General features: G+C 38.5%; 1 protein-coding gene and 1 long non-coding RNA gene across 4 annotated transcripts; both read right to left on the minus strand.

Annotated features, from left to right (window-relative positions):
• Nucleotides 1–3: 3 nt before the first annotated feature.
• On the minus strand, nt 4–9,516 carry LOC116618868. Of its 3 annotated transcripts, none has more exons than XM_032383004.2 (7): nt 9,368–9,515; nt 7,296–7,365; nt 6,674–6,730; nt 5,974–6,083; nt 3,517–3,575; nt 3,200–3,339; nt 4–1,212 (listed from the first exon to the last, which is right to left on the minus strand). In XM_032383004.2, exons 2-7 carry the CDS (start codon nt 7,354–7,356, stop codon nt 884–886), a joined length of 756 nt encoding a protein of 251 aa, XP_032238895.1. In that variant the 5' UTR covers nt 7,357–7,365; nt 9,368–9,515; the 3' UTR covers nt 4–883. The 3 variants fall into 3 exon arrangements, with proteins under 3 accessions (XP_032238895.1, XP_032238894.1, XP_048578850.1); XM_032383003.2 differs by having other exon boundaries at nt 6,674–6,733; XM_048722893.1 differs by lacking the exon at nt 4–1,212 and adding an exon at nt 2,844–2,908 and having other exon boundaries at nt 6,674–6,733; nt 9,368–9,516.
• A 6,401-nt stretch (nt 9,517–15,917) lies between these two features.
• Nucleotides 15,918–19,670, minus strand: LOC5513452. Its single transcript, XR_004296396.2, has 4 exons — nt 19,656–19,670; nt 19,241–19,355; nt 16,405–16,666; nt 15,918–16,229 (listed from the first exon to the last, which is right to left on the minus strand). It is a non-coding gene; the product is annotated as an uncharacterized LOC5513452 (long non-coding RNA).
• Between the last annotated feature and the right edge of the window lie 5,982 nt (nt 19,671–25,652).

Below are 25,652 nucleotides of genomic sequence, written 5' to 3' on the forward strand. Positions count from 1 at the left end.
GAATGTAGTTTATACACCTTTAATTGAGTACCTGACTTTCAACTTTTCAGCTGAAATATTCCTTATGTATATTGCAGGGCAAGATCACAATAATAATCGAAGGTCCTTAGGACGTCATTGTACCCAGTAGAATTCGATTGATTGTGTTGCTTACACTGGTAATCAAATAAGGTTGTGAGTAGTGCTGTAAAATCACAGCTGTCCTGGAAATCACCATTAAACGTGTTTAATCCGTTATTATTAATCAACGATTAAAAAGTGTATCGATACAATAATACAATATTGACAATTAAGTCTCTTGGAAGACCAACGATGCTAAAGCCGTCCCCACCCATTCCCCTTCCTTTCCCTATCTATTCAAACTCTGTCACAAAAGTTTACTGTCCACGGTCTGAATATAACACTGTTACAATAAACCCGTGTGACCGTCTGACTAAGTCCCTTATATACATCAACTAGAATAGTCATTATGTTGTGTTGTCATAGTCATCAGCAGCTGAACTGGCCTTATCATCGTGTCAAGGTCATCAAATGTAGTGTCAATTACAGAGACAAGACATGAGTCTAGACATATAAAGATATTGGTGCAGATAATACACCGTGCTTATTGTTTTTGGCACAAACGTGAGGCCAGGTAATTGCATTTTTTCTGAATCATAAATGAGGCAAGTGTCTTGGTTCCGAGTTATGCCAGCCTAATTGATACCTACTAAACGCTAAAACTTCTTGATCACTGCCTTAAAAAAACAATAGTTAGAAGTAGTGTTCGGAAAGGCAAGTAAAAGCTAGTTTCAGTTTTGTCCACCTAAATGTTACCTATTTCTTGTCTGACTTCGAATTTAATGTCAATTTCTAAATAGCGAAGTTGTAGCATTCATCCAAGCTACTCCGATTTCTTGTGGTGCTTCTTCAAGGCCTTCTTGTGCTTTTGGAGATGTTTCTTTACCCCACGAGGTCTCGGCGCTACGTGTCTCTTGCCGTACAGGCTGCGGTATGTGTTATAGGCGCGGCTGTAGGCGGTCTGGCAGCACGCCGGGCTGCAGGATGGGGCACATGAAGGGCTGCACGGGGCAGGGCATGCAGGAGGAGGGGAGGCGACTGGGAAGGGCGTGGCCACCATGTAGGACCCACAGCAGGAGGCCCCGCATGTGGGGGCGCAGAGGGCGGGGCAGGGATAGCTACAGTACATAATGGGAGCCACCACATAACACGCTAGGAAGGAATGAGAGGAGATCACTACATAACACGCTAGGAAGGAATGAGAGGAGATCACTACATAACACGCTAGGAAGGAATGATAGGAGATCACTACATAACACGCTAGGAAGGAATGAGAGGAGATCACTACATAACACGCTAGGAAGGAATGAGAGGAGATCACTACATAACACGCTAGGAAGGAATGAGAGGAGATCACTACATAACATGCTAGGAAGGAATGAGAGGAGATCACTACATAACACGCTAGGAAGGAATGAGAGGAGATCACTACATATAACGCTAGGAAGGAATGAGAGGAGATCACTACATAACACGCTAGGAAGGAATGAGAGGAGATCACTACATAAACACGCTAGGAAGGAATGAGAGGAGATCACTACATAACACGCTAGGAAGGAATGAGAGGAGATCACTACATAACACGCTAGGAAGGAATGAGAGGAGATCACTACATAACACGCTAGGAAGGAATGAGAGGAGATCACTACATAACACGCTAGAAAGGAATGAGAGGAGATCACTACATAACACGCTAGGAAGGAATGAGAGGAGATCACTACATAACACGCTAGGAAGGAATGAGAGGAGATCACTACATAACACGCTAGGAAGGAATGAGAGGAGATCACTACATAACACGATAGGAAGGAATGAGAGGAGATCACTACATAACACGCTAGAAAGGAATGAGAGGAGATCACTACATAACACGCTAGGAAGGAATGAGAGGAGATCACTACATAACACGCTAGAAAGGAATGAGAGGAGATCACTACATAACACGCTAGGAAGGAATGAGAGGAGATCACTACATAACACGCTAGGAAGGAATAAGAGAAGATCACTAAATAACACGCTAGGAAGGAATGAGAGGAGATCACTACATAACACGCTAGGAAGGAATGAGAGGAGATCACTACATAACACGCTAGGAAGGAATGAGAGGAGATCACTACATAACACGTTAGGAAGGAATGAGATGAGATCACTACATAACACGCTAGGAAGGAATGAGAGGAGATCACTACATAACACGCTAGGAAGGGAAATGAAAGGAGATCACTACATAACACGCTAGAAAGGAATGAGAGGAGATCATACATAACACTCTTGGAAGGAATGAGAGAAGATCACTACATAACACGCTAGGAAGGAATGAGAGGAGATCACTACATAACACGCTAGGAAGGAATGAGAGGAGATCACTACATAACACGCTAGGAAGGAATGAGAGGAGATCACTACATAACACGCTTGGAAGGAATGAGAGGAGATCACTACACAACACGCTAGGAAGAAATGAGAGGAGATCACTACATAACACGCTAGAAAGGAATGAGAGGAGATCACTACATAACACGCTAGGAAGGAATGAGAGGAGATCACTACATAACACGCTAGGAAGGAATGAGAGAAGATCACTAAATAACACGCTAGGAAGGAATGAGAGGAGATCACTACATAACACGCTAGGAAGGAAAACGAAAGGAGATCACTACATAACACGCTAGAAAGGAATGAGAGGAGATCATACATAACACGCTAGGAAGGAATGAGAGGAGATCACTACATAACACGCTAGGAAGGAAAACGAAAGGAGATCACTACATAACACGCTAGAAAGGAATGAGAGGAGATCATACATAACACTCTAGGAAGGAATGAGAGGAAATCACCACATAACACGCTAGGATGGAATGAGAGGAGATCACTACATAACACGCTAGGAAGGAATGAGAGAAGATCACTACATAACACTCTAGGAAGGAATGAGAGGAGATCATACATAACACTCTTGGAAGGAATGAGAGGAGATCACTACATAACACGCTAGGAAGGGATGACAGGAGATCACTACATAACACCCTAGGAAGTATCGCTACATGACACTCTAGGAAGGAATGAGAGGAGCTGACTACGTAACACGCATAGAGGGGATGTGACTGCCTATTTTTTTACTACTTCGTTGAATACGTACAGAATGTGTTGAGCACATTGTTGACGGGGATTGTGCCGAGTTTCTTTGTCTGTAGGGCCTTGAGGAAAGCTACCAGGTGAGTGCCGTTCGTGTTAAAGTCCAAGTACATGTTTACCAGGGTCTTGCCATCCGGAGCGCGGCTGTCAATTAAAATCATATACTGAAGGGGCGTGGTTTAAATATATATTGGCGTAGACGTAAGTCATAAAATTTTGAAATAACCATCTAAAAGCAAAGCTTTATAATGTATTAACCAAATTCATTCAACCTTCCTGATTGCTCTTCGCTACAGTAAGAACGCCAATTAAATTATTTACCTAAAAGAGTTGACTTTAAGTCCGGTAAATGCGTTATAACCGTCAAATGCTTGGTGGACCTGTAACAGAAAATCGATTAGGCGTTGTCATTATTTAAGGTGGGGGGAGTTGGCCCCCCCTTAGACGTTTGATTCTAACATTCATTTCCATCAAAAAGGCTAATATAAAGGCAACTAGTATTTCCATTAAACAATATAGAACAACTATATAACAATTTATAGAACTATAGAACAATTTCTTTAAAATTGTCTAATAGCACTATTTCGTTTCCGTTGTTTTCCCTGTTAATTGCAACTATGTATGCATCCCAGTATAATTTCTGGAAAGTATTTTGTATTATAGATTTAGGCATTGCCGTAAAGCGGAGCGTCAACGATTCCACAGATCACGCGACCAACTTGTTATATCCCCTTCCCCCACATCTACATGACACACAACAAGTTTAGTTGTCATACGATGTTTCAGCGATGTCACGTGGATGACGTCACGTCACTTTAAACATACATCACACCTACCGAGTTTTGTTGTCACACGACAACAAAACTCTTTAATTCTTTGATGAAATAAAAATATTTTCAGCATAGTTTTGCTTCTAGTGACGTCATCGATGACGTCGCAATCACGTGACCCCCCTCTTTCGTTCAGGAGATATGAATATAGATATGACATCGGGATAATTTTTTTCTCTTCTTTATTTGTTTTCCTTTTTCTGCTCTTTTTTCTTTTCTTTTGTTTTTTTCTTTTTAATCCTTCTTTTTCGTTGTTATTTTTCATTGTCGTTTTTTTTATTGCTTTTTTTATTTTTCTTTGTTTTTTTTTATTCTAAAGTGAATAACATTTGAGAAGCTAAAGAAAAGAAGAAGGAACACAACAACACAGACAGAAAATAAACTGACAAAGAAAAGACAAGCGGCACAAAAACGGCGATAGGAGATAAAAAGCAACTTAGCAAATCATGACAGTATCGATATTAGAGCATCGCATTTCTTAAAGTGGTAAGAAAGTTTATCTTTTTGCTGAGCTATGCGTTTGTCTATATTGTAAAAATACTTTACATTTTTCAAGAAGAAACTAATGTTTGCATCTGGTTTTATATTTTTAAGACGGCAATACATATCAATATTTGGGTGACCTTAAAACTCGCTCGGCCAATCTCTTGGAGGCCTGGGTCTAAGGGCTTTTCAAGACTTGTGTGATAAAGATTTGACCAAGCCATAAAGTTTTTTTTTACACATTTTTGCCTCGAGTCTCAAATTGACAGGAATCAGCATTTTTCACCATGTTTTCTGGAGATCAGGTAGCGGGAAAACTTTAGCTCTTCTAAATATGGGCATCAATGACCATATAAGGCAATGCATACGAAGGACACTATCCGTGGGGAATATGTTTGATATGACATCTAGCAGTGACATCTAGTGATGTCATTGATGACGTCACAATCACATGACCATATTGGAGCACCCCCCTTGACACCAACCTTACACCTACCGAGTTTGGTTGTGAAACAATGCTTATTTCAAGAGATATGAATGTTTTTGCTTTTAATCACGTTTTTTGCTTTAAGTGACGTCATCGATGAGGTCGCACAACACTTGTCCATATTGTTGCATCCCCCTTGAAACCTACATGACACCTACCGAGTTTGGTTGCCATATGATGTTTCCTTCGTGTAATATAAATATTTTTTATTTTGATGACGTCAGCATATTTTTGCTTCTAGTGACGTTATCGATGACGTCACCAATCACGTCACTATGTCATTTCATTTGTTTCGGTACGGAGGGGCGGACGGACGGACATCGCGTCACGAAAACTGGAGTCGGTGGGTTACCAATATTTGTTACCATATTTGTTTTGTATACCACTTTTTCTTAGGTATGGGGCTCCGCTCACACGCCGCTTCTCGCCGCGTGGGAGCTCCGCTACAAAGAAATCCGAAGCTACAGGGTGGATCAAAAGTTTGTGCACTTTTGAGTAAAAAAACAAGTTATACAAAACAACAGCATGAAAAGTGTTGCTTATGATGAAAATACTTAATTGTAGTCTGTGAATACGAAAAATTAATAGCCAGAGTGGCCTTCTTTGTTCTTTATTATAATTTTTATGCGCTTGGGTATGAAGTGAAAAAGTCCATGTAATGTATCTACTGAATGTTGTACCGTTGTATGAATGTTCTGTTTCGATTCGCACTGAACACCCTTGTTTTAGTACCTAACTCTTGATCCACCCTGTATACCCTAAATCATCTTGGTATGTTAATTTTGATTGCTCTATTCTACTCGAAGCAATAATTTGCGTCACTCAAAATGACCTACATTCGGTACATTTTCATTGGATAGAGTCTGAGAGCTTAGTGCAGGCATGCAAACGCTAAGACGGAAGCCAGGAGGCGATTTAGCTGCTGAAAATTGTCGGGAAAAAATACCCACAGGAAATCGGATGCTCTTGATTACTTACCCCAGCTTCGAGTTCAAGTCTGAGTTTCTCGAACTGTCCTGAGAATGTGTTGCCAAGGTTACCGTCCCACGGCGTGCTGATCAGCTTTAAGGTAACGTTATATGTGGAGCCTAGAACAATAAGGTTACGTTATATGTGGAGCCTAGAACAATAAGGTAACGTTATATCTGGAGCCTAGAACAATAAGGTAACGATATATGTGGAGCTTAGAACAATAAGGTTACGTTATATGTGGAGCCTAGAACAATAAGGTTACGTTATATGTGGATCCTTGAACATAAGGTTACGTTATATGTGGAGTCTAGAACAATAAGGTAACGTTATATCTGGAGCCTAGAACAATAAGGTTACGATATATGTGGAGCTTAGAACAATAAGGTTACGTTATATGTGGTGCTTAGAACAATAAGGTAACGTTATATGTGGAGCCTAGAACAATAAGGTAACGATATATGTGGAGCCTAGAACAATAAGGTAACGATATATGTGGAGCCTAGAACAATAATGTAACGTTATATCTCGAGCCTAGAACAATAAAGTTACGTAATAATATTCAAGTTTAAGTGGAAAATATTAAACAAATGAGTTTTCAGTTTTCAGGCGTTGACTTGGTACCTTCCCCGCAGGAACTATATGTTTGTTAAGTAACATCTGCTCCTCACCGAGACGATAAGTATACTTCGCCGGGTGTTGTACTCACATTGTAGTGTGCTTGGGTTTGGTGGAGGTGTGGGCTTTTTTGTTGGTTTAACAGTAGCTGCTAGGAAAAGATAAGCGATTAACGAATAGACGTAGTAGAGCAATCCCACCAAAAGAGGACATAGACAAAGTAAAATGTAGGTGATTAAAGAGGAAAAGGGGTGTGCACAGGAATAAATATCAAATCTTTAATAAGAAATGACCATTTTGTTGTCCACTGAGGGGGATGGGGGCGTCCTATCTGATTCTTTGCATGCACCGCTGCGCTCGGTTGAACAAAAGACAAAGGCGATGTTGCGGAGCCGGGCGGTCCAGTGTGTGTTAGCGCGTCAGCGTATCCTAACCTCTGCTGAAACTGGTTCGATTCCCGGTTGAGACATGGATAGTATCTTTTTGTTTCTCGGCCCTGAATTTGACCCAAACTAAAATCTGAAGGGGTGTTGCAGTTCCCCACCCCCCACAAAACAACTGCTGCCCAGATTTTCTAACAGTCAGTTGCTCACGAGGAGCAGTAAGCTTTTATGATATAGAGTCTAGTAGGGCAGTCTGTTGGAGAGGACGGAAAGATGACGGTAGTTATCCCGTGAGACTTCTCGTCAACACGTGATAGTTCTTGCACTTACTTGCAGCAAATGTCACGCATACACAGACCGCTAGGATAACGAGGACGGACTGCAGGCTCATCTTGGACAACTAGGAGAAAACATATCGTATGGAATAATTGTCACTAGCTAGTCCCAGGATCTCGTACACAATAAGCAGACAAACAGAGCAGCTGGGAAACCACGTGACGTACTTGCTTTTATACCATATTGACAGGCCCGTAGCCTGGGGTGAGGTGGGGGGGGGTGCTAAACTTGAAGGTCCGCTTTGATGAAGAAAAATCCGCTAGCTATCCTACCCCCGCTAAAAATCCTGGCTACGGGCCTGTATTGGACACTTTCTCTGATGGATCAATCACAAATGCTTACTCGTCTGATCATTTCAGCGTTTTCCTACATTACAAACTATAGTTGAATCTAACTACATTATTACGCTACATTATCGATAACCCTAAAAATCAGTTCTTCAGAAACATTATGGAAAGGGTGTAACTTAATGATTTATGATTAATAAATTATCAATCAAATGTCAATTATCAAATATTGCCAGCCACACATTTGTTATCCATAATTAGAAGACAAATTTATATTTGAAAAAACTCGAGATATTCCATCTAAAATAATGTTTAATGCGTTGTTATTCACCAATTTTGATAGTAGATGATTTCTCCCACTAAAACTTTGGTGTTTTAGAATAAAACAATGACGGCCGACAAAGATTTTCTAACAAATACTTTCTAGTCTTTTGACATGCAAGTGTGTAACATGTTATAGATAAGGTAATCACTAATATAATCCTATCGAAAAAGGGATATTATTTCACTAGCATTTTTATCCACACTATATCTTCCTGTTATATAATAAGACAAGGTTAATGAGTCTTCAAAAAGAACCCGTGAAAACACTATTTACCAGTTTAGCAGACTTATCAATAAAATATGAAGACAAACACTTAGGTTTGACATGTTCGATTTGTACCCGTACCAACTGGACAGGTCGGTCGTTGAACCAGAAGGTAACCGAGATAAAATTAATGCGACGCAAAACCCCTTAACAACTTTATGGCAACGACTTTTTTTTTACATGAAGCCAGATCATTGCATCGATAGAAGATTACATCAAGGCATTTTTAGATTTTGGATCAGACGTCACGTGCTTGCAGGCACCAGCAGTAGAGAATTGTTGATAAACAACAACAAAGAACAATCACCCCAAATCGGGGGGGGAGGGGAGGTGGCGGGCATATACACGTGACTGTTCATGTTTTCATGTTTTCAAATATTTTATTACAGATGTGTGTATTACAGATGTGTGTATTAATCTTAGAAGGCGCTTTCATTTTCCAGATAAGGTCATTTGCTTCAACGATGTCTTAGATAATTCAATAGCTTTCAACAAGAATTTGAAAGTCATTTATTGTTTTTAATTTTTAATTTGTCGTTTTCTTTTTTATCAAATTTAGCTGCTTGCTGCTACCGAAATATGTAGCAATCGCTTACACTTCCTCAGATTTACTATTTATTTGCTCAAATCTTGTGAAGTTGTTAAGTAATTTTTTCGTCCAGATATTTTGATCGGAGACTGCAAAATGATAAGAGGGTGTCCATTATATAACTATTATTGTTACAATCGCTGATTTATTCAATCAAAACAAATACAATGAACATTCTAAAACGGCTATGTTTTTGTCTTCTTTTTGTCTCTTTTTGTCTGTTTTTCTCTTTCGCAGAAATTCATTGATCGTTTCAACAGCGAGTTACGCAACGCATGGTAACTAAGTTACGAGCTTTCAATTATTTAAGTGATGTGGTTTTCACTCTAAAATTCACGACATCTCAACATGAAAGCCACTTAGAAACCTAGTACATTGCAAGGAAATAGTTTCCACCAGATGCGATCACATGATTTATATATTTTTTTCTCCTTGTTCTTTCTCTAAATTTCTTGCAAATGTTTTTTTTTTGTCTCACAAGAAATTGGTTAATGATCATTGATCTGGCTGAACCCATAAAAACCTTCCTCCATCTTTGCTATACTTACATAGCACATACATTAATGCAGTTTTAATCTTAAACAACATCAAAACTACTTACGTTTTATTAAAGGCTTGTCCGAGGATTCACTAAAAGTCCCGTACTTTTCTCCTTGTCTTTTCACTTCAGCGGTCTTTAACCGGTGACACAAGTCATGATCTCATTCCACATGAATGCGCGGTCAATCGGGCCAGAAACACGCGTCGTACTACGCATGCGCGTAGGGAAATCGACCGAGAAAACCGCGCGAGTGTCACGACCCCTGGTGGCCTGGGGCGGGGTGTGATCTTGCCTTGTGGTTGTTTTTGTAAACATTAGAAGTAACCTGTTGTGTTGCTAGGATACGTGATCCAGGGTCTGAATATCCCCTCACTCAGACAATTCGGGAATTATTTTCATAACTCTCCAGGGAGCCAGTAATAATTGAGTACAGATTCCACAACACAAGGCCCAGCATTAACCTTGCTGCGACTTTAGTCACAGCACCCGCAATCAAATCGATTTTATTGGCTGATGGTTTTTATAGAATGTAATCCCTAGGCACCGGCCATTTAATATCTTACGTAACAAAAATCCCTTATGAAATATCAAGCAAGCGAAAATCTGGTACCAAATTAATCCCTCATGAATTTGAATTTCGAGTGAACGTAGCAAAGGCAGATTAGAATAACTTATAAAATTTGAATTCTTCATTGGTCAGCCTCTTGCAGAGAGCTGGCGCGATTGGATGCTCTGGCGTGATTGGATGCTCTTTCAGCGAAAGCCAATGAAAACTCTTCAAGGATTTTGAATGACAAAAGCAAGAAGGCAATCTAGCCGTTGGAGATCGTCAGCTTGTGTGTCTTTTTACTGGGATACCTGTGGTAGCCCAGTCATAGAATGCAACTGTTTTTTTTTTCTACGACAAATTTGCGCAATATTGCACAGGAAGCCCAAACGCCGATTCTTGATAAGACTACCCTAGGCTGTTACAGTCCGCCATATTGGAATTTGAAATCTTAACGGAGAATCGCTTGTATTTGTGAAGTTGAAAAAGCAAGATTGACAATTCTATTATGCAATCAAAGCTACTTTGCATCTATAATGTGATTGTGTAAAGTCGTACTCAAATTAGATTTTTAACCCCGTATTTCGTTGAGGGAGAATTTGCGATTTTACACGATCCGTGGAGGCTCGAATACTCCAGACTACTGAAGCCATATGGGTAGTAACATATGAAGACTGTTTCAAGACCTAAGAAAGGTCTTCAAGACCCTAAAATGATCTGTGCACTCAGGAATGAACTAGATGTAATTTTAATTGCCAATATTACTTTGTGTAGACCAAGACCTAAGGTTTAAATCAATTCTTGATTAACAGTGTCCTCCCCAAACCTGATGAAACTCGAAATACCAATCGATGTTGTCCTTTGTTGCTAATAATTACACACGCCTTCTTTTAATTTGTTTATTGTTTTCATTTTCTTCCTAAAAAAAAACCTTAATCTCTTTTCGAATTTATATTTTTTTTAAACATTTTGCAATAAGAACTAAGATGATACTTGTTGTGTTAAATAATTATCTTACAGCCTATCCATTTGACTTGGTACAGTAGATCTTACTGCTTACTCAAAACTAATTGCCATACTGTTTTCACAATATGGCTCATTTTGGGTGTAAACAGCAAATTCACCATAATATGATACGTTTCTTAAAGGAACACTGCATGCTAAATATGATTGGGTCTTCAATTATGATATGTCTGACTATAAAAATAAGTTTTCAGGTGTTTTCGCGCGGTAATTCGCGGTAATGAGAAAAACAAGAAAAGTGCCTAAAAACGCCGCTTGGTACGTCGGCGCAGAAACTACCAGCGGTGTACCCCAGTGGTAGGGATGTTGCCAAGGTAACAAATTATCTACTGCGCATGTCATTCCAAGATGGCCGTCACTAAGGAAAATGTTTGGATCTCTAAATAGGGAGACAAGTTGTATCTGACGAAAAGGTTGAGATTCTCGTGGTATTTTTGTCTGCGTGTTATCTGTATTTTCGTGCAATTATTGCACGCTGCAAGGAGTGTCTCGGTAAAAATGTCGTGTTGATACCACACAAAAAGCTCGTCTTCGGTCATCTGAAGAAAAGTAAGGGATTGTTTCACAAGATATTGAATGTTAAAACTAGTTTGAAAAACTGCTCTAATTAAAAATCATTTTGACTAGAAGTACATTTATTTGCTCCAGTGCGAAATGCACCTTTCGAATATACTCTCTTGTCAATGATTTTACCCGTTATGTATTGAGAATGTACTTATGTAATCTCGTGTTTGGTTTGTCAATTACATTTTAGGAGGTTGTTGTGTTATTTTTGGTGCCAATCGATTATTGTTTCCACTGTCACACAGCTATAAAGGAAGTTAAAAACTAGTTATTAACCGTGACAGTAAGATCACTAAAATTTTTCTCTTGAATGAAAAAACTTTATGCAGGTAAATTCTCGTGTGGTTCGCCTTTATTCCCCGTATAAAGAGACGATTTGCTACCTTTTTTTTATCGCAAATAAAATTGCAGCAAACTTGAAATTGTCACGCGCGTTGCAATCATTATGGCGGGAAATTTTTATAACACAGGGAGTTTGAACACAATTTTCCGTAAAGAAAACAATTCGCCGCTTAATGTAATGCAATTCGCCGCTTAATGTAACACAATTCGCCGCTTAATGTAATACAATTCGCCGCCTAATGTATTATAATTCGACGCATAATGTAAAACAATTCGCCGCCTAATGAATACAAATCGCCGCATAATGAAATACAATTCTCTGCTTAATGTAATACAATTCGCAACCTAATGTAATGCAATTCGCCGCCTAATGTAATACATTTCGCCGCCTAATGTATTACAATTCGCCACCTAATGTAATACAATTCGCCGCATAATGTAATACAATTCGCTGCCTTATGTAATACAATTCGCCGCTAAATGTAATACAATTCGCCGCTTAATGTAATACAATTCGCCGCCTAATGTAATACAATTCGCCGCCTAATGTAATACAATTCGCCGCCTAATGTATTACAATTCGCCGCTTATTGTAATTCAATTCGCCGCCTAATGTATTACAATTCGCCGCCTAATGTAATACAATTCGCCGCCTAATGTAATACAATTCGCCACCTAATGTAATACAATTCGCCGCCTAATGTAATACAATTCGCCGCCTAATGTAATACAATTCGCCGCCTAATGTAATACAATTCGCCGCCTAATGTAATACAATTCGCCGCCTAATGTAATACAATTCGCCGCCTAATGTAATAGAATTCGCCGCCTAATGTAATACAATTCGCCGCCTAATGTAATACAATTCGCCGCCTTATGTAATACAATTCGCCGCCTTATGTAATACAATTCGCCGCCAAATGTATCTAACGCCACTTGGCCTCTTTGCCGCATACCCCTTAACCCTAAGACGGCTTGAGGTACTGTAATACGAGCATCAAAATTGTACAACTTTTGTGGCAGCATTGCGGCAAAAACGTTCGTGAAGTTGCACGTTTTACTACCGGCGAACCAACTTTTGCTGCAGCAAATTTTTTGTTGCAAGTTGAAAAAGTTTGCTTTAAAAAGTAGATGGTGTAGAGCCTACAAATGTAAAAACTACTCACAGATGTAATAAACCCACAAATGTAATAATAATTACCCACAAATGTAATATTGTCATGTAGAGATTTAGACACTGCAAAAAAGGGGTTTTTGCTTCGAATACACGGCTGTTGTCGATGACGTCATAACAGTATCTATCAAATCTAATTTGCTGTTTATGACATCAATTTCATATCGGCAATCTTGTTTCCTAGCCCTTTTAGCATGTAGTTCACTGCTGTCAACTAGTTATTTAGCGATTTTTGTTCTTAATTAGTGAAATCACGTTTTGATGACGTAAGCATGCTGCTAGAGTTTATTTCATTTTTCTCTTTGTCGGCTCTTCGAGAATTTATATAAAGTGAAAAAAGGGTTTATCTTGGTATGTCATGCGTTGCTATGGTTACGTTTATCGTCGTAAGCTAAGTTACTCTTGACTGCAAACTCGTCGCAATTAATTTATCGAATACTTAGAGTGAACGATTAATCTAGAAGAAAATAATCCCGTTTCCAAAATAGCTTTTCTGTTCCGCCAGTCAGACCGCCATTCTGCGCCAATTCTCCTTCGAACTTGCTCCGGTCATATGCGACCTTTACAACAGCTCGCTAACTGATGCCTTCTTCCCATCTCCTCTAAAGTCTGCTATCGCACGTCCTCTCCCTAAGTCCAAGCATGCCAAGACCGTGGAAAACGATGCGAGACTTATCTCCCTAACGTCACAAGTCGCCAAGATCATGGAAGGACTAACACTTTCGAGAATGCTCCTCGCTGTCTTAGATAAAATAGATAGTAAGCAGTTTGCAGTTGCATCTAAGTCTACCGAACAGGCTATTGTCTATATTTTACACGTTATGCTTGAGGCCCTTGAACTCGGCAATTGCTCGGTTAGACTCTTTTTTCGCGGATTTCAGAAAAGCATTCGATTTAATTGACCATCACATCTTACTAGATAAGTTAAGATCACTTTATGTTGAAACGGCACTTTTGCGCTGGGTTGCAGCCTTTCTACAAGGGCGTTCGCAGTCTGTTTGCCTCGATGGTAAAACATCTTCCTCGCAACTACTTAACGGGGGAATCCCCCAGGGTACCAGGCTTGGGCCCATTCTCTTCTGCGTAATGGTCAATGAATTGGTCAGGACGTGGCCCCCGCGGGCTAAGTTCGTGGACGATTTGACTGTTCTTGAGGTGGTACCTAGGAACTCACCATCCCTCCTAGGACACATTGTTAACGACATTCAAGCATATGCCCTAAAGAATAACATGCGCCTTAATCCATCAAAGTGCTAAGAAATGTCCGTTAGCTTCCTAAACTATGATAGTTGCAGTTGGCAGCCCATGGCCGTAGGCGGCAATACCATCGATCGGGTGCAGTCGTTCAAGCTGCTTGGCGTTCTCATATCGTGTGACTTGACATGGGTTGCGCACTGCGGCTTCATAATTAAGAAGGCTAACAAAAGGCTTTATGCTCTAAGAGTACTTAAGAAATGCGGCCTGGATGCCATAGAGCTGATAACAGTCTACCGGTCACTTATCAGATCGGTCATTGAATATGCGTCTGCAGCCTTTGCGAACCTTCCAAATTATCTGTCTGACGCCCTAGAGAATGTTCAGAGGCGTGCGCTCAAGATCGCTTTCCCAGGTAGTAGTTATGAGGGCTCACTCACGCTTGCAAACCTTCCAACGTTGCACGAGCGAAGAAATATCGCATGCCAGCGATTCGTTTCCAGAATCAAACCAGAGAATCCTCTTTTTCCTATCATTAAAGGGCGTCGCATTACGCATGATCCAGGTTATAATCTCAGATCTACATCTAAATCTTATCAGAGGCCTACTAATAAGAGCCGTTTCAACGAGTTCGTTACTGTTAAATAATGCTAATTACATTTGATTAATTGTACTTTATTGTATTGCTTACTTGTATCTCTGACTCACCTGTAATCCAGTGTATACTGCGAAAGGTTGAATTAAACTCATTAAACTCATTATCAATCAGATGCATGCTCTATTTAGCCTAGTGCGGTCGCCTGGCTTTCTGTCGCGACGTGGTCTGGTTGGAAAGCCAGTTGAGTGCACTAAGCGAGACTGATTGGATCAAAATTATTTCACAAAACTTTTAATGTTTTTTTTTTTGTAACCATCAGCCATGGCAAATAAATATCGAGATTACGAGCTTTTCGTCGACAATAATTTTTATATGGATGGATACTATAAGGTGTTTGTGACCACTTTTTGCAAAAGTGAAAATCACGAAATTCGCGGTTTTACGGTTGGTATTGGAGCAGATTTGTGATTATCTGTTATACTTTTCAACTGCTCTTTTAGGATTTAGTAAGAAAATTACACTGCAATTGGCTTCTCTTGAACTGAATTCAAGAAAACGCCATTTATGGTGAGCATTGTTGTCTGTCACTTATGAAAATAGACCGAACACGAGGGACAAGGTTCGTTGAAAATATATTTTTGGGCTGATGACCTCAGAAAGTAGGTGGTAGACATGTCTTTAACTGCCCCTTCCCAGGTAGAGCCATAAGATCCGTGTTATTACATTTGTGGGTAACTTGTTATTACTTTTGTGGGTAACTTGTTATTACATTTGTGGATTTATTATATCTGTAAATAACTTGTTATTACATGTGTGGGTAGTTATTACATTTGAGGGCTCCACAGATGGTTCTACTTTTTGCAACAAAACTCGGAGATGTAGCCGGTATTACTACACAAACCCAACTCGTCTCGCAGCAAAAAGACGTCAAGCATACGCAAGCAGTTGCAATAAGATTTGGTTTAAGGTAACACCTGTTGTTTAAAAAGTGTCCGGCTTATACTAGGTGGCCACTAATGTCTCATTATTTGGTTGCTATGGTTACCAGTGTATGCATACATGCACTTTGCTTAAACCAAACCGTTCCTTATTTTTCTAGGCCATATAGTTACGAAATAATCACAGTTCATCGTGCCATGCATAATTCATGTACACTTTTCGCCGTTTATCAATATAATATTTTTCTTTATTTTTCAAAAGAACCTTTGAGGTTTTGACATTTTTTGTGATCTATTTACACATTATACTTTGACTCTACTCTGCCAATGTCTATATTAGTTAAAATAGATATATGCATTCCAATATTTTGATAATTTCTTATGAAGAAATAATACTCGGTGTCTGTAAAGATGGCGGCGGCGAGAGAAGATTGACGCGTCGTAAATGACCCACTTTTTCATATCCAGGAATATGGAATTTCCAGGTTAAGTTCTTTCTTTTTCCTTTCCAAGTTAATCAAGCGAAGGCGCCTTCAATTTTCCTATAAAACAATGGAGAAATATATTTTAGACAAAGAAAGGATTGCTAACTGGATTTTGAATGGGTTTGCTTTTTTAGCGATACCAACTTTACAGAATGCCGGCATGAACGTAAAAATGCAGGAAGGCTTCCATAGACCATAGACCCAAATATGTTAAATACGTCCCGTGTCTAACCTAGTTTCTCGTTGTCCGTTGATCTCTATCGTCCGTTGGGACCTGGAGCGAGTTCAAGTATCCTTTGTGAAGAAGCTCCTGCCATCGGTCTCGGTACAAGTCGTCGTCATAGTCATTCTCGAACACGGGAACCCTGTTCTTTTTTTGGAGGCCCCGCCCAAATCGGAAGAACTTTCTGTGGAGCATTTCGACCTCGCTGACGGCTAGACATAGTAGTAAACAGGATACGAACAGAACTGTGTAAACGTGCGACTTCATTATGCTGAGAATAAAAAAAAAATAATCAGTATTTGGCTGTCGTTTTTATGTATTTTGTTTAACTGTTTAAGTCGTTTTTAATGAGCCTGGGACGAACGCGATCTAACATGTGTGGACCTCGTATTTAAAATATTCGTCATACAATCTTAAACACGAACTTCTTCAAGCTGCTTTTAATTCGCGACCTTTCATTTTCATGAATTGGTTTGAGAAACATTGTGATAATTTCGATTGAATTTGTCGAATTATGTATAAACTCTATTCTGAGAGGGTTATTTCAAAATGTTATCAAATAAATTTCTTCCAATGTAAAATTTAAATAAAAAAGGCGTGGCTGACTATAAACATTTAACATCAAGCCCGAGCCCTCTCCGAACCTAACTTCGTATTTAGGTTATAATATATGAAGGGAGTGAAACAGCGCTTGATTCCATCACGGGAATTAGGATACTTTGTCAGCGATTCCTTTATAAAATAAACAAAAATTGAATGCCCGGGCGTGTGTCGGCGGCGAGATAAGTTCAAAGAGTGTCAATCAATCATGTCTCATACCAACATCACAACATTGGCCGTAACTAGGCAGGTTTTGGAACAATGGAATCAAGCGTTGTTTCACTCTCTTCCTATTTAATTATATAGAACCTAAATACGCTGTTAGTTTCGGAGAGGGCTCGGGCTAGTCACGAACACTAAAGAGGCTATGGTTACACAGTACCGTTCAAGTGTTTCGAGAGTTGAAAACAACGATCGCTAGGGTTTTTTAAGACAGGAGGAATAGAAATATAACAAGAGGCAACTAAAAAAGGATTTCGCTTTCTCGGAAGGCAGGAGACATTTCGGATTAAGGTTAGAAATATTTTATTTGCTGAGTTCAATATTCAACACAAATTGGGTATGCATTTTTGTTTATTTTATTGAGAAATCGCTGACAAAGTATCCTAATTCCCGTGATCAGAGCCACGATTGGCAAAACGATATTCTTAGTAAAAAGAAAATAATTCTTTGTCTTGTTGTCTCAACAGTCATGGCTGTTGGAAAATATGAATGTTTTAAAAGCATTCATAATTGTAGTCCGTTTGAGATATCGCCCTGCCTTACAGAATCTGAGCAAAATATATAAATTAAACAATTATTAAATCCCAGACACGTTTTTGCTTTTTGATAGGTGTTAAGTGTACATGTCAAGTTCTAGTCCAATGAATGAGCCTCCTAGCGAGGAAAACCGACTAACTAAGATAAAAATAACATGAATTATGAAAAAAAGAATAACTAGGCTTTTTTCTGTTTTTTTTTTTCCTATTTTCAGAGCTTGTCAAGCCGTACGCGACAGTGATGTCTTTTGGTCTTTCCTTGACAAGCTCTCACAAGAAGCATGAACAAGTTTCCTTGAAAAGCGTCCCGTGAGGGTATTGCGTCGCTTAAAAGACTTAAGGTCTGCAAAATAGAAAACGCAATCAATAACTGAATAAACTTTTATTGAAGGCGCGACCCTGAAATATAATGATGCCTTTAATGAGATTTCAAATGAGATTTCGAAGATTTGTAAAATGATTTTGAACTAAATGAAATTTTGAGAGGCAATTGTTAAGGGTATGAGGATGCGGTGTGATGTAGAGAACGCCGACTCCATGTTTTTTTGTTAAACCACATTTATTTATTTATTTATTTTTCCAATGCCTCTCTTTTACTTTTCTTAGTATCTGAGGTAAGGTGGGGTTTGGTAATAATGCGGATGTAAGAGGATGACCATTCATTCGCTTTACTTTTCTTCATTATTCTTTCTTATAATAAACTAACTTGATCGAGTAAAGGTTAGCAAAAGAAAATAGGTTATAAGCGCTGTGTTACGTGACACCAGGAAGAGCCGACCTTTTATACTGCCGTAACATTTTGAAAGGCACTTCTTTTGTTCAAATTACCTATGTGAAAAAGTTAAAACGCTTTCAAATGGTTCGCTCTTCTTTTTGGTAACAGGATTGATTCAGGAGAACTAGATAGAACAAGGGTTAAAGTACAATAATCAGCCACATAAACAAAGCGACACGACACATTATAAGCACCTTTAAGAAAAGACATGGAAAATGAAGTTTTTGCATGCACATTTCGCATTTCCTGAAAGACATCAGAAATACTGCTGATATGTTCTTGTGTGCTTATTAAAGAAAAATTATTTCCTTTAAAAATTAAAGCGGAGAATTAGATTGCGTAGGTTGGAACTGTACTGAATGAATTTATCTCTCGGTATTTTGAAGTGATCAGTTTAATATCAAAATGGAACAAAAACTAGGACAGGGGATAGAGAGCAGGGGAAAATAAATATTTCGAGTGTCTTTTTTTCCTTGAAAAAAATATTTTATGTACCCACCCGCCTCCTTGTCTAGAAACGTTGTTGCTTCTTTGGTTGGTCGGTTCTTTTTTTGGGTCTAATTTCTAGAATCTTCTGAAAAAATGGTCGAATTTGTTACGGTTGTTCGATGTCGACTTTAATATTTCAGTGTAAATCTAATATTCTCGCGCTTATTTGCCATAAGTTGGGGAAAAGTTATCTAAAAGTTGTTCTGTCTTTCTCTAAAAGTACCTTAAAATTGTTCCTGTTGGTCCGTCCTCGTCTTGTTTCTCTGCTTGGCTGCCGAATCTTCCCCTGTGTGGTCCTCAAGGCGCTTTCACCTTGCTTTTAAAGTTACCGAGGGCACCTGATTGGCCGGATATCAAATGATAAGCACGCAAAACAATGCATACACTTCTCCAACACTTACTCTCCATCAAGCTCTCTTATACCCTGAATCTAATAACAACAGCAGCACAAGGGCTTTGTTCGCAAGGATGCTCCTATAACACATCGTAGGCGTGATAAGAGCTAGAACTTCTTAAAAAAAGTCCTGGAGAGGCTTGGCCGGGTATGGAGTCGCACCTTTGATTGACAGGATCTATCTTTTAGTAATTACACGAGGAGCGAGTATGACAAAGATTCAAGCATGGCCCGTTACACCCACCTTATGACGTCACAAACTGGAAAACTCGCAAAGGCCCGCTAATGCCTCTAAATAGAATGAATCTGTGGCCGATTTTAACGGTATGATCAGTGATGAATGAAATTCCTTTTTAGCAAAGGCGCACTTTGGACAACCCGCTGAGCTTACAAGTGGTGATGTCCTCGGCGCTACTATTTCGTTACTTTGGGCAAAGCAGAGAAGTAGAAATGTTTGGAATAACAACGCGCTTTCCATTGTCCCTAAGTGTCTTTCTCGACGGGGCAGCAATTTCCTTGTGTTATTTTAATATTTGAAAGTAACGGATGTTTTATTTGTGGTTATTTGGGTCTTTTTGCGATAGGAAATAGAAGTTTCACGGCATACATTGTATTTCATTTTCCATGACAAATGAGTTTTCAGACATTTTTCAGACAAATGAGTTTTAGTTTTTTCCGATAGGAATAAGATTTTATCCTTTATCAAAAACGAGATTTTTCATGTTCGTTTTCATTGAAAGAGCGTCTTAAAGTGATAACAGAATCAAGTGCATTGTAGCCACATAGAGAAAAGCTGTTACTTTTGAGTATTCCGGAATTGCGCATTTTCAAAAATAAAAAGAGCATAGCGTTTACGAGAATTTAACACAGTATTTTGATTAAGCATATTTTTATCTACTTTAATATTTACATGTAAAAATTTCACCTTTTATTACTTGAAGTTTATAATATATTCGCAAATCAATCCCTGAGTTTGCTATAGCGAGCCAGCTGGACACTTCGTCCCAATCAGTATTTCAATAAGCGTAAAACTACTAACAAAAAGCCAAGAATCATGTTTGTTGGACTTTCACACTTCTTAAACGGTTGTCAGCAAACTAAACTGACTATATATTTGCACCTTGATCAAACAATAGATGTTCAGCCGATAAATTTGATTATAACTATAGCAAGTGTAGTTTCTTTGACTGTTAAAATTATCATATAAAATGTTTAGTAAATATAACGAACAGGGGAAATGTGTCATTTCTACCGGATTAAATAAAACTTTTCTATATATTTACCTAAAAGTAAGAGTAATATTTAAGATATTTTGTTTGTAGGTTTTCTTTTATAGACACAACTTTGATGCAGTTGAATTAAAGATGAATAAAAGATTGTAGGAAATAAAAAAAATGAACAATTTCCTTTCAAACAGACATCTATGCAAGCATGGAAACGAATTTCGTTCATTTCGATGAAGACAAGAAAGGGGGTGGTTTACGCATTCGTTAGAATGAACATCTTATCAATTGAAAACAATCTTTCAGAAATAATGCATTGCATGAAAGGCGGGCTCTAAGTAAAGGAAATAAACTCTCTTCGCCCTATCAAACAAACCAACATTATTAATTATGCTTTAAGAGAGCAGCAAAACGCCTCTCAGAATCCAATTTGGTTTACCTGCGATTGAAGAAAAACTTTCAATCTTACTATCCCGCGTACAAAACCAGGGAATTGAACTGCATACCATTCGCAAATGAAACTCTTCCACACAATTCTTCATATTCTTTTTCTCTTATCAATTTTTATGCAATATGAATTTCGTTCAATAATCTTTATCGGAAAAACTGTCAACAACCTTTTTTATTTCATTTAAGTTCTGTATAAAATGTATAGATTCTTGATATTTCTCTAGATGAGTCTTAATGAAATAGTAAGTATTAATTACAGAAGTGATTGTTTTGAAGCAAAGCGAACGAAAAAAGAAAATTACTTTCTTATAAACCAGCCTGATTTTTGTAACAGCCATCATCCAAATAGCCTGCTTGCAGGCGGTACTCGGTTTTATCATCGCGGAAAACGCTCTCCGTTCGGTGAACGGGCGCCATCTTGTATTTTGAGCCGCGTGGTTCCTGGGGGTAGGGCGCAAAAACGGACGCAGGGTACTCCGTCCGTTTTTGCGCTCGAACCACGCGGCTCAAAATACTAGATGGCGCCCGTTCACCGAACGTAGAGGGTTTTCCGCGATTATAACACCGAGTCACTTAAAAGCAGGCTATCATCCAAACTGAACGCTCACTCTTGGAGATTCCGCAAGAATACCATGTCGAAGGGACGCACTTAGATAATTTTTGCCTTTTTTATCTGGTGTTTTTTTTTTCACGATCAGAGACCCCAACAACTGAATTATCTGAAAGCCTTCGATAAATACTCGAGTATTTTGCCCATCGCGGCGTTATGAAGACTTTTCAACTTGGATTTTGCAGTTTATTTGTTAATTTGACCATTCCATGACATATAGTCAACTAGAATACAGAAATAAGCATTAGTTACGTTGGGCACTAATCATCAACATGTAAAGGATCGCCACGCTTTGTCTTGGGCGTGTCAGAATAAACAAATGACGTCATTTATTCTCTTGAATCATGCTTACCCTTATGAACTTGAAATTGACACTCTTCAGACTTTGGAAAGACAAAAAGCCATAAATACTTCTATTCCATTTCCATTATTTTACAGAACATGATTTCTAACCATAAAAAGGATTGGAATGCGTGCATTCCTTCTGCACTCTTCTCATAGCCAAATTCGTCGTTGGTCGCGTTGTTGCGCGACCATTTAAAATCGTTTGAGAATAGCGGGTAATCCGCAACCATCTCAATCATTCGATGGCTTACATTTATACACTATCACATCATAAACCATTTGACTGCACACAGTAAGGGAATTGATTGGTCACTGTGGTATGATTGACAGCGTCTCTAACCGAAGAGAAATGAATTTGAATTCTCGCAGTCGAGCAAAAACGAATTCGGCTCTGATTTGCCCCTGATGCTGGTGATGTTTACAATCCCCCTACCACTCAATGTCGTACTCGTCACTTGGCAATATTCATATAGAGAAAAAAATGACGATTAAATCCAAAAGAAAAGACATAAAAACAACCCTCGTCTATTAAGTGCAATAAGGCGAACATTCATATACAGCAACAACAACAAAAAGAACATTATTTTGTTGTGAAAACCGAGCAGTGAAACACTTTTCGCTCCCCTTTTCATTAATCATATTAGAGACATCTCACATATGGAATTCTCATTACTGGGATACCTGTGATAGCTTAGGTACCTGTGGTACCTAGGTTCTCCGACAATTCTGCAAAATTGTGCAATGCACAGAGAGACTTCTCAGGCTGTGATTGCAGTCTGCCATATTGGAATTTAAGTCTTTCATTACTATAACGTCCCCATACGCAAGTATTAGGCCCAAACATCAAAACTTCAGAAATGCAAACTAAACATCACCAGACCCGGATACTCGAGGATTCATCGACCTTCAAAAAGCGCATCTAAGATGTGCATGTAAAAGAATTGACTTCATTGCAAAATATAAACCTTGATTTCTGACCAATTCGTCAACACACAAACAAATGCTAAAACTCAGAATAGTTTCATACCAAAAAAGACACGAAATTCCAAACTTCAAATAGAGACAAGCAAACACAGATCAAGTCACAAATAGATACCTTTATTGCTCTCCGTTAGGTTCCATTTTACAGCCATCAGCCAAGATAATCAATGCGAAAATCTCCATTAGGAGCGAGTCTCCATGTTCAAGCTATTTTGCATGCCTACACTGCATCATGGGAGTCTTGGAAACACTTTCAAAGAGAGGCGAACAAACCCCTCCTCCTCCCCAATTAACAGTTTTTTTCCCCCAAAGCCAAACAAAACAGTTCCAGGTCCAAGGAACCCAGAATAAGCCTGAAAACTATTTTTGAATAAGGCTGGGTAGCAAAGATGTTCTACATTGGAGAGTATGAGGCCATTCACTAGAAAATTTCTTTCTCACTTCGTGAAGCCCAGACAAGGAATTATCCCATTGAATCAACCTCAGCGTGCAAACATCCATAAGCACAGCATTAATTATGCCAAAATAGACTTCATGATGTCCTAAGGCACTCTCCAGATGTGAAAAAAAAAACTGTATTTTATAACAAAATTACAAGAAAAACTGTTGTAAACAACAGGCTGTAACAGTGCCGTCACTAGATTGAAAAGACAACGCAAAGTGCATTGTTGGAAACTTCAAGGCATACCGTCTTGGGTAAGCGGTAGCTTAGCTTAACCCTATTCAGACCGGGGGTGGGGGGGGGGGGGCTTTTGAGGCCCCCAGCACCTTTGATCTGTAATAATTTTTGAACTAGAAGGGCTAGAGCATTGAAATTTGATGACTTTTCCTAAAATTTATCTGGAATCAGTTTGGTGTAAACAAAATTTTGATGTGTGTACCCTTGTTACCATAGTAACCAAGTTTTGAGACATAGGTTTAATGAAAACTAGGCAAAACGCTTTAAGTCGTTAAAATCAACTATTAATACGACGTGCTCAACGTAAATCCAAGTTTTGAAAAAAACACAATAAAAATTTACATCTCTAATTTAGGGGGGAGGGGAGGTGTTTTCTTGTCAATTTTTCACCTTCCCGAAATAGTGCTTGTAGAAATACCAAAAAAAAATTAATATCCACCTGAAATCAATAATACAACTTGAAGCGAAGATTAAATATTGTCAAAAAGCTTCAGACTCTGCAATCCAGTTTTTATTGATTAAATTAAATAACTTTCATTAAATCCAAGATGGCGGATCCAAGATGGAGGATGCTGATGTCACATAATTCGCTAGAATTCGCTGTTTTTTTTTTAAAACTGACATCTAAATTTGACAAAATCCTCTTTATTTTCCTCTATTTCAAATAAAAAATAGAAAAAAATTTTTTGAGAAAGATATTTAAATTATTACTTTAATTAAGAGTCCAGTTGCAAACTTATGCTATATTAAAGGTACCATGCCAATCAATGACGTCACAGGTGTCATATATTGTTGTCATAGAAACAGTGTCACTAATAATATATGTCTACTGCAAGATTATCGAAAAAAGACATACAGAAAAACACATCTAACAAAAACAGAAATATTGCTCGTTTCTGCTCACTTAAGTGACGTCACAAAGGCAATTTTTTTTAAGAATATCGGTCGCTTTTTGAAAACAAACTGATTATGATAACTTATTTGGATTTTGGATGTTCTTTGCAAAGGTTTCGAAAGTTAGGCTATTTATAACTATATGTCCTTAAATGACGTCATAATGACGTCATATTGTGTTGCTATGGCAATATATCATTTTGTTCCTCTTTGACAAATAATGATTCTCTTAAAATTTGGTTCAAATGTTTTGGATGAGAAGCCTCAAAAAGCCCGGTCTGAATAGGGTTAACTGGTAGTGTTGGACTTGAAATAGGCAGGGAGGTTTCCGTTTTCAGTCTGTTTTTCTCACAATTTTGCTCAAAAGTACACAAGAGATCTCACCGGAGACTTGCTTGCATTTGTGAAGGCAAGATTGACAGTTTCATGACTGGAAATGCAATCAAAACTTTTCCATCTATTACGTCGTCGAGGAAAGTTGTCAGGGAGTATATGTCCAAAAAAAGCTCCCATGGAAAATTAGTGAAAAACCACTTGGCTAGGTGTGCTCAGAGGACCTCTCCTCCAGCATGGAAACGAGGCTCTACATTAATAACAGGAAAATCTTTGACGTTTGTTAATTAAATCATTTCAAACTTGCAGGATATGTTGAAAATCACATATGACTACCTAAAAGTCACGTGACTAGCACCGCATGGAAGCGAGGCTGTTTGAATTATTTAAAATATTTTTTATCAATAAATAAATAATTATAGCTAAAGCTTCGTTTTAAGCACTTTTTAAGCTGTAAAAGCTAGATTGGAGTACAAATTTTTATTGTTGCTTTTGTAAGAGAAAAACCACAGGTAGCCCAACTCAGAAATCAATCAATCAAGGATCATGTTTTTCTTTTTTTTTCACTCTATCTTTTGAAAAACTTTCAAGTAATTCATGTTTATGACATGTGTGGTGTAACACTTTCTTATCAAAATGATACTTTCATATCCGTTCAAGGCAAGCCTGTGAACAGTCTCCTCTACTCTTGCAGTGATACCTTATAACCTTGGTGATGCGTGACTC

The sequence above is a fragment of the Nematostella vectensis genome, chromosome 15, assembly GCF_932526225.1.
Source record: "Nematostella vectensis chromosome 15, jaNemVect1.1, whole genome shotgun sequence".
Classification (NCBI taxonomy): Eukaryota; Metazoa; Cnidaria; class Anthozoa; order Actiniaria; family Edwardsiidae; genus Nematostella; species Nematostella vectensis.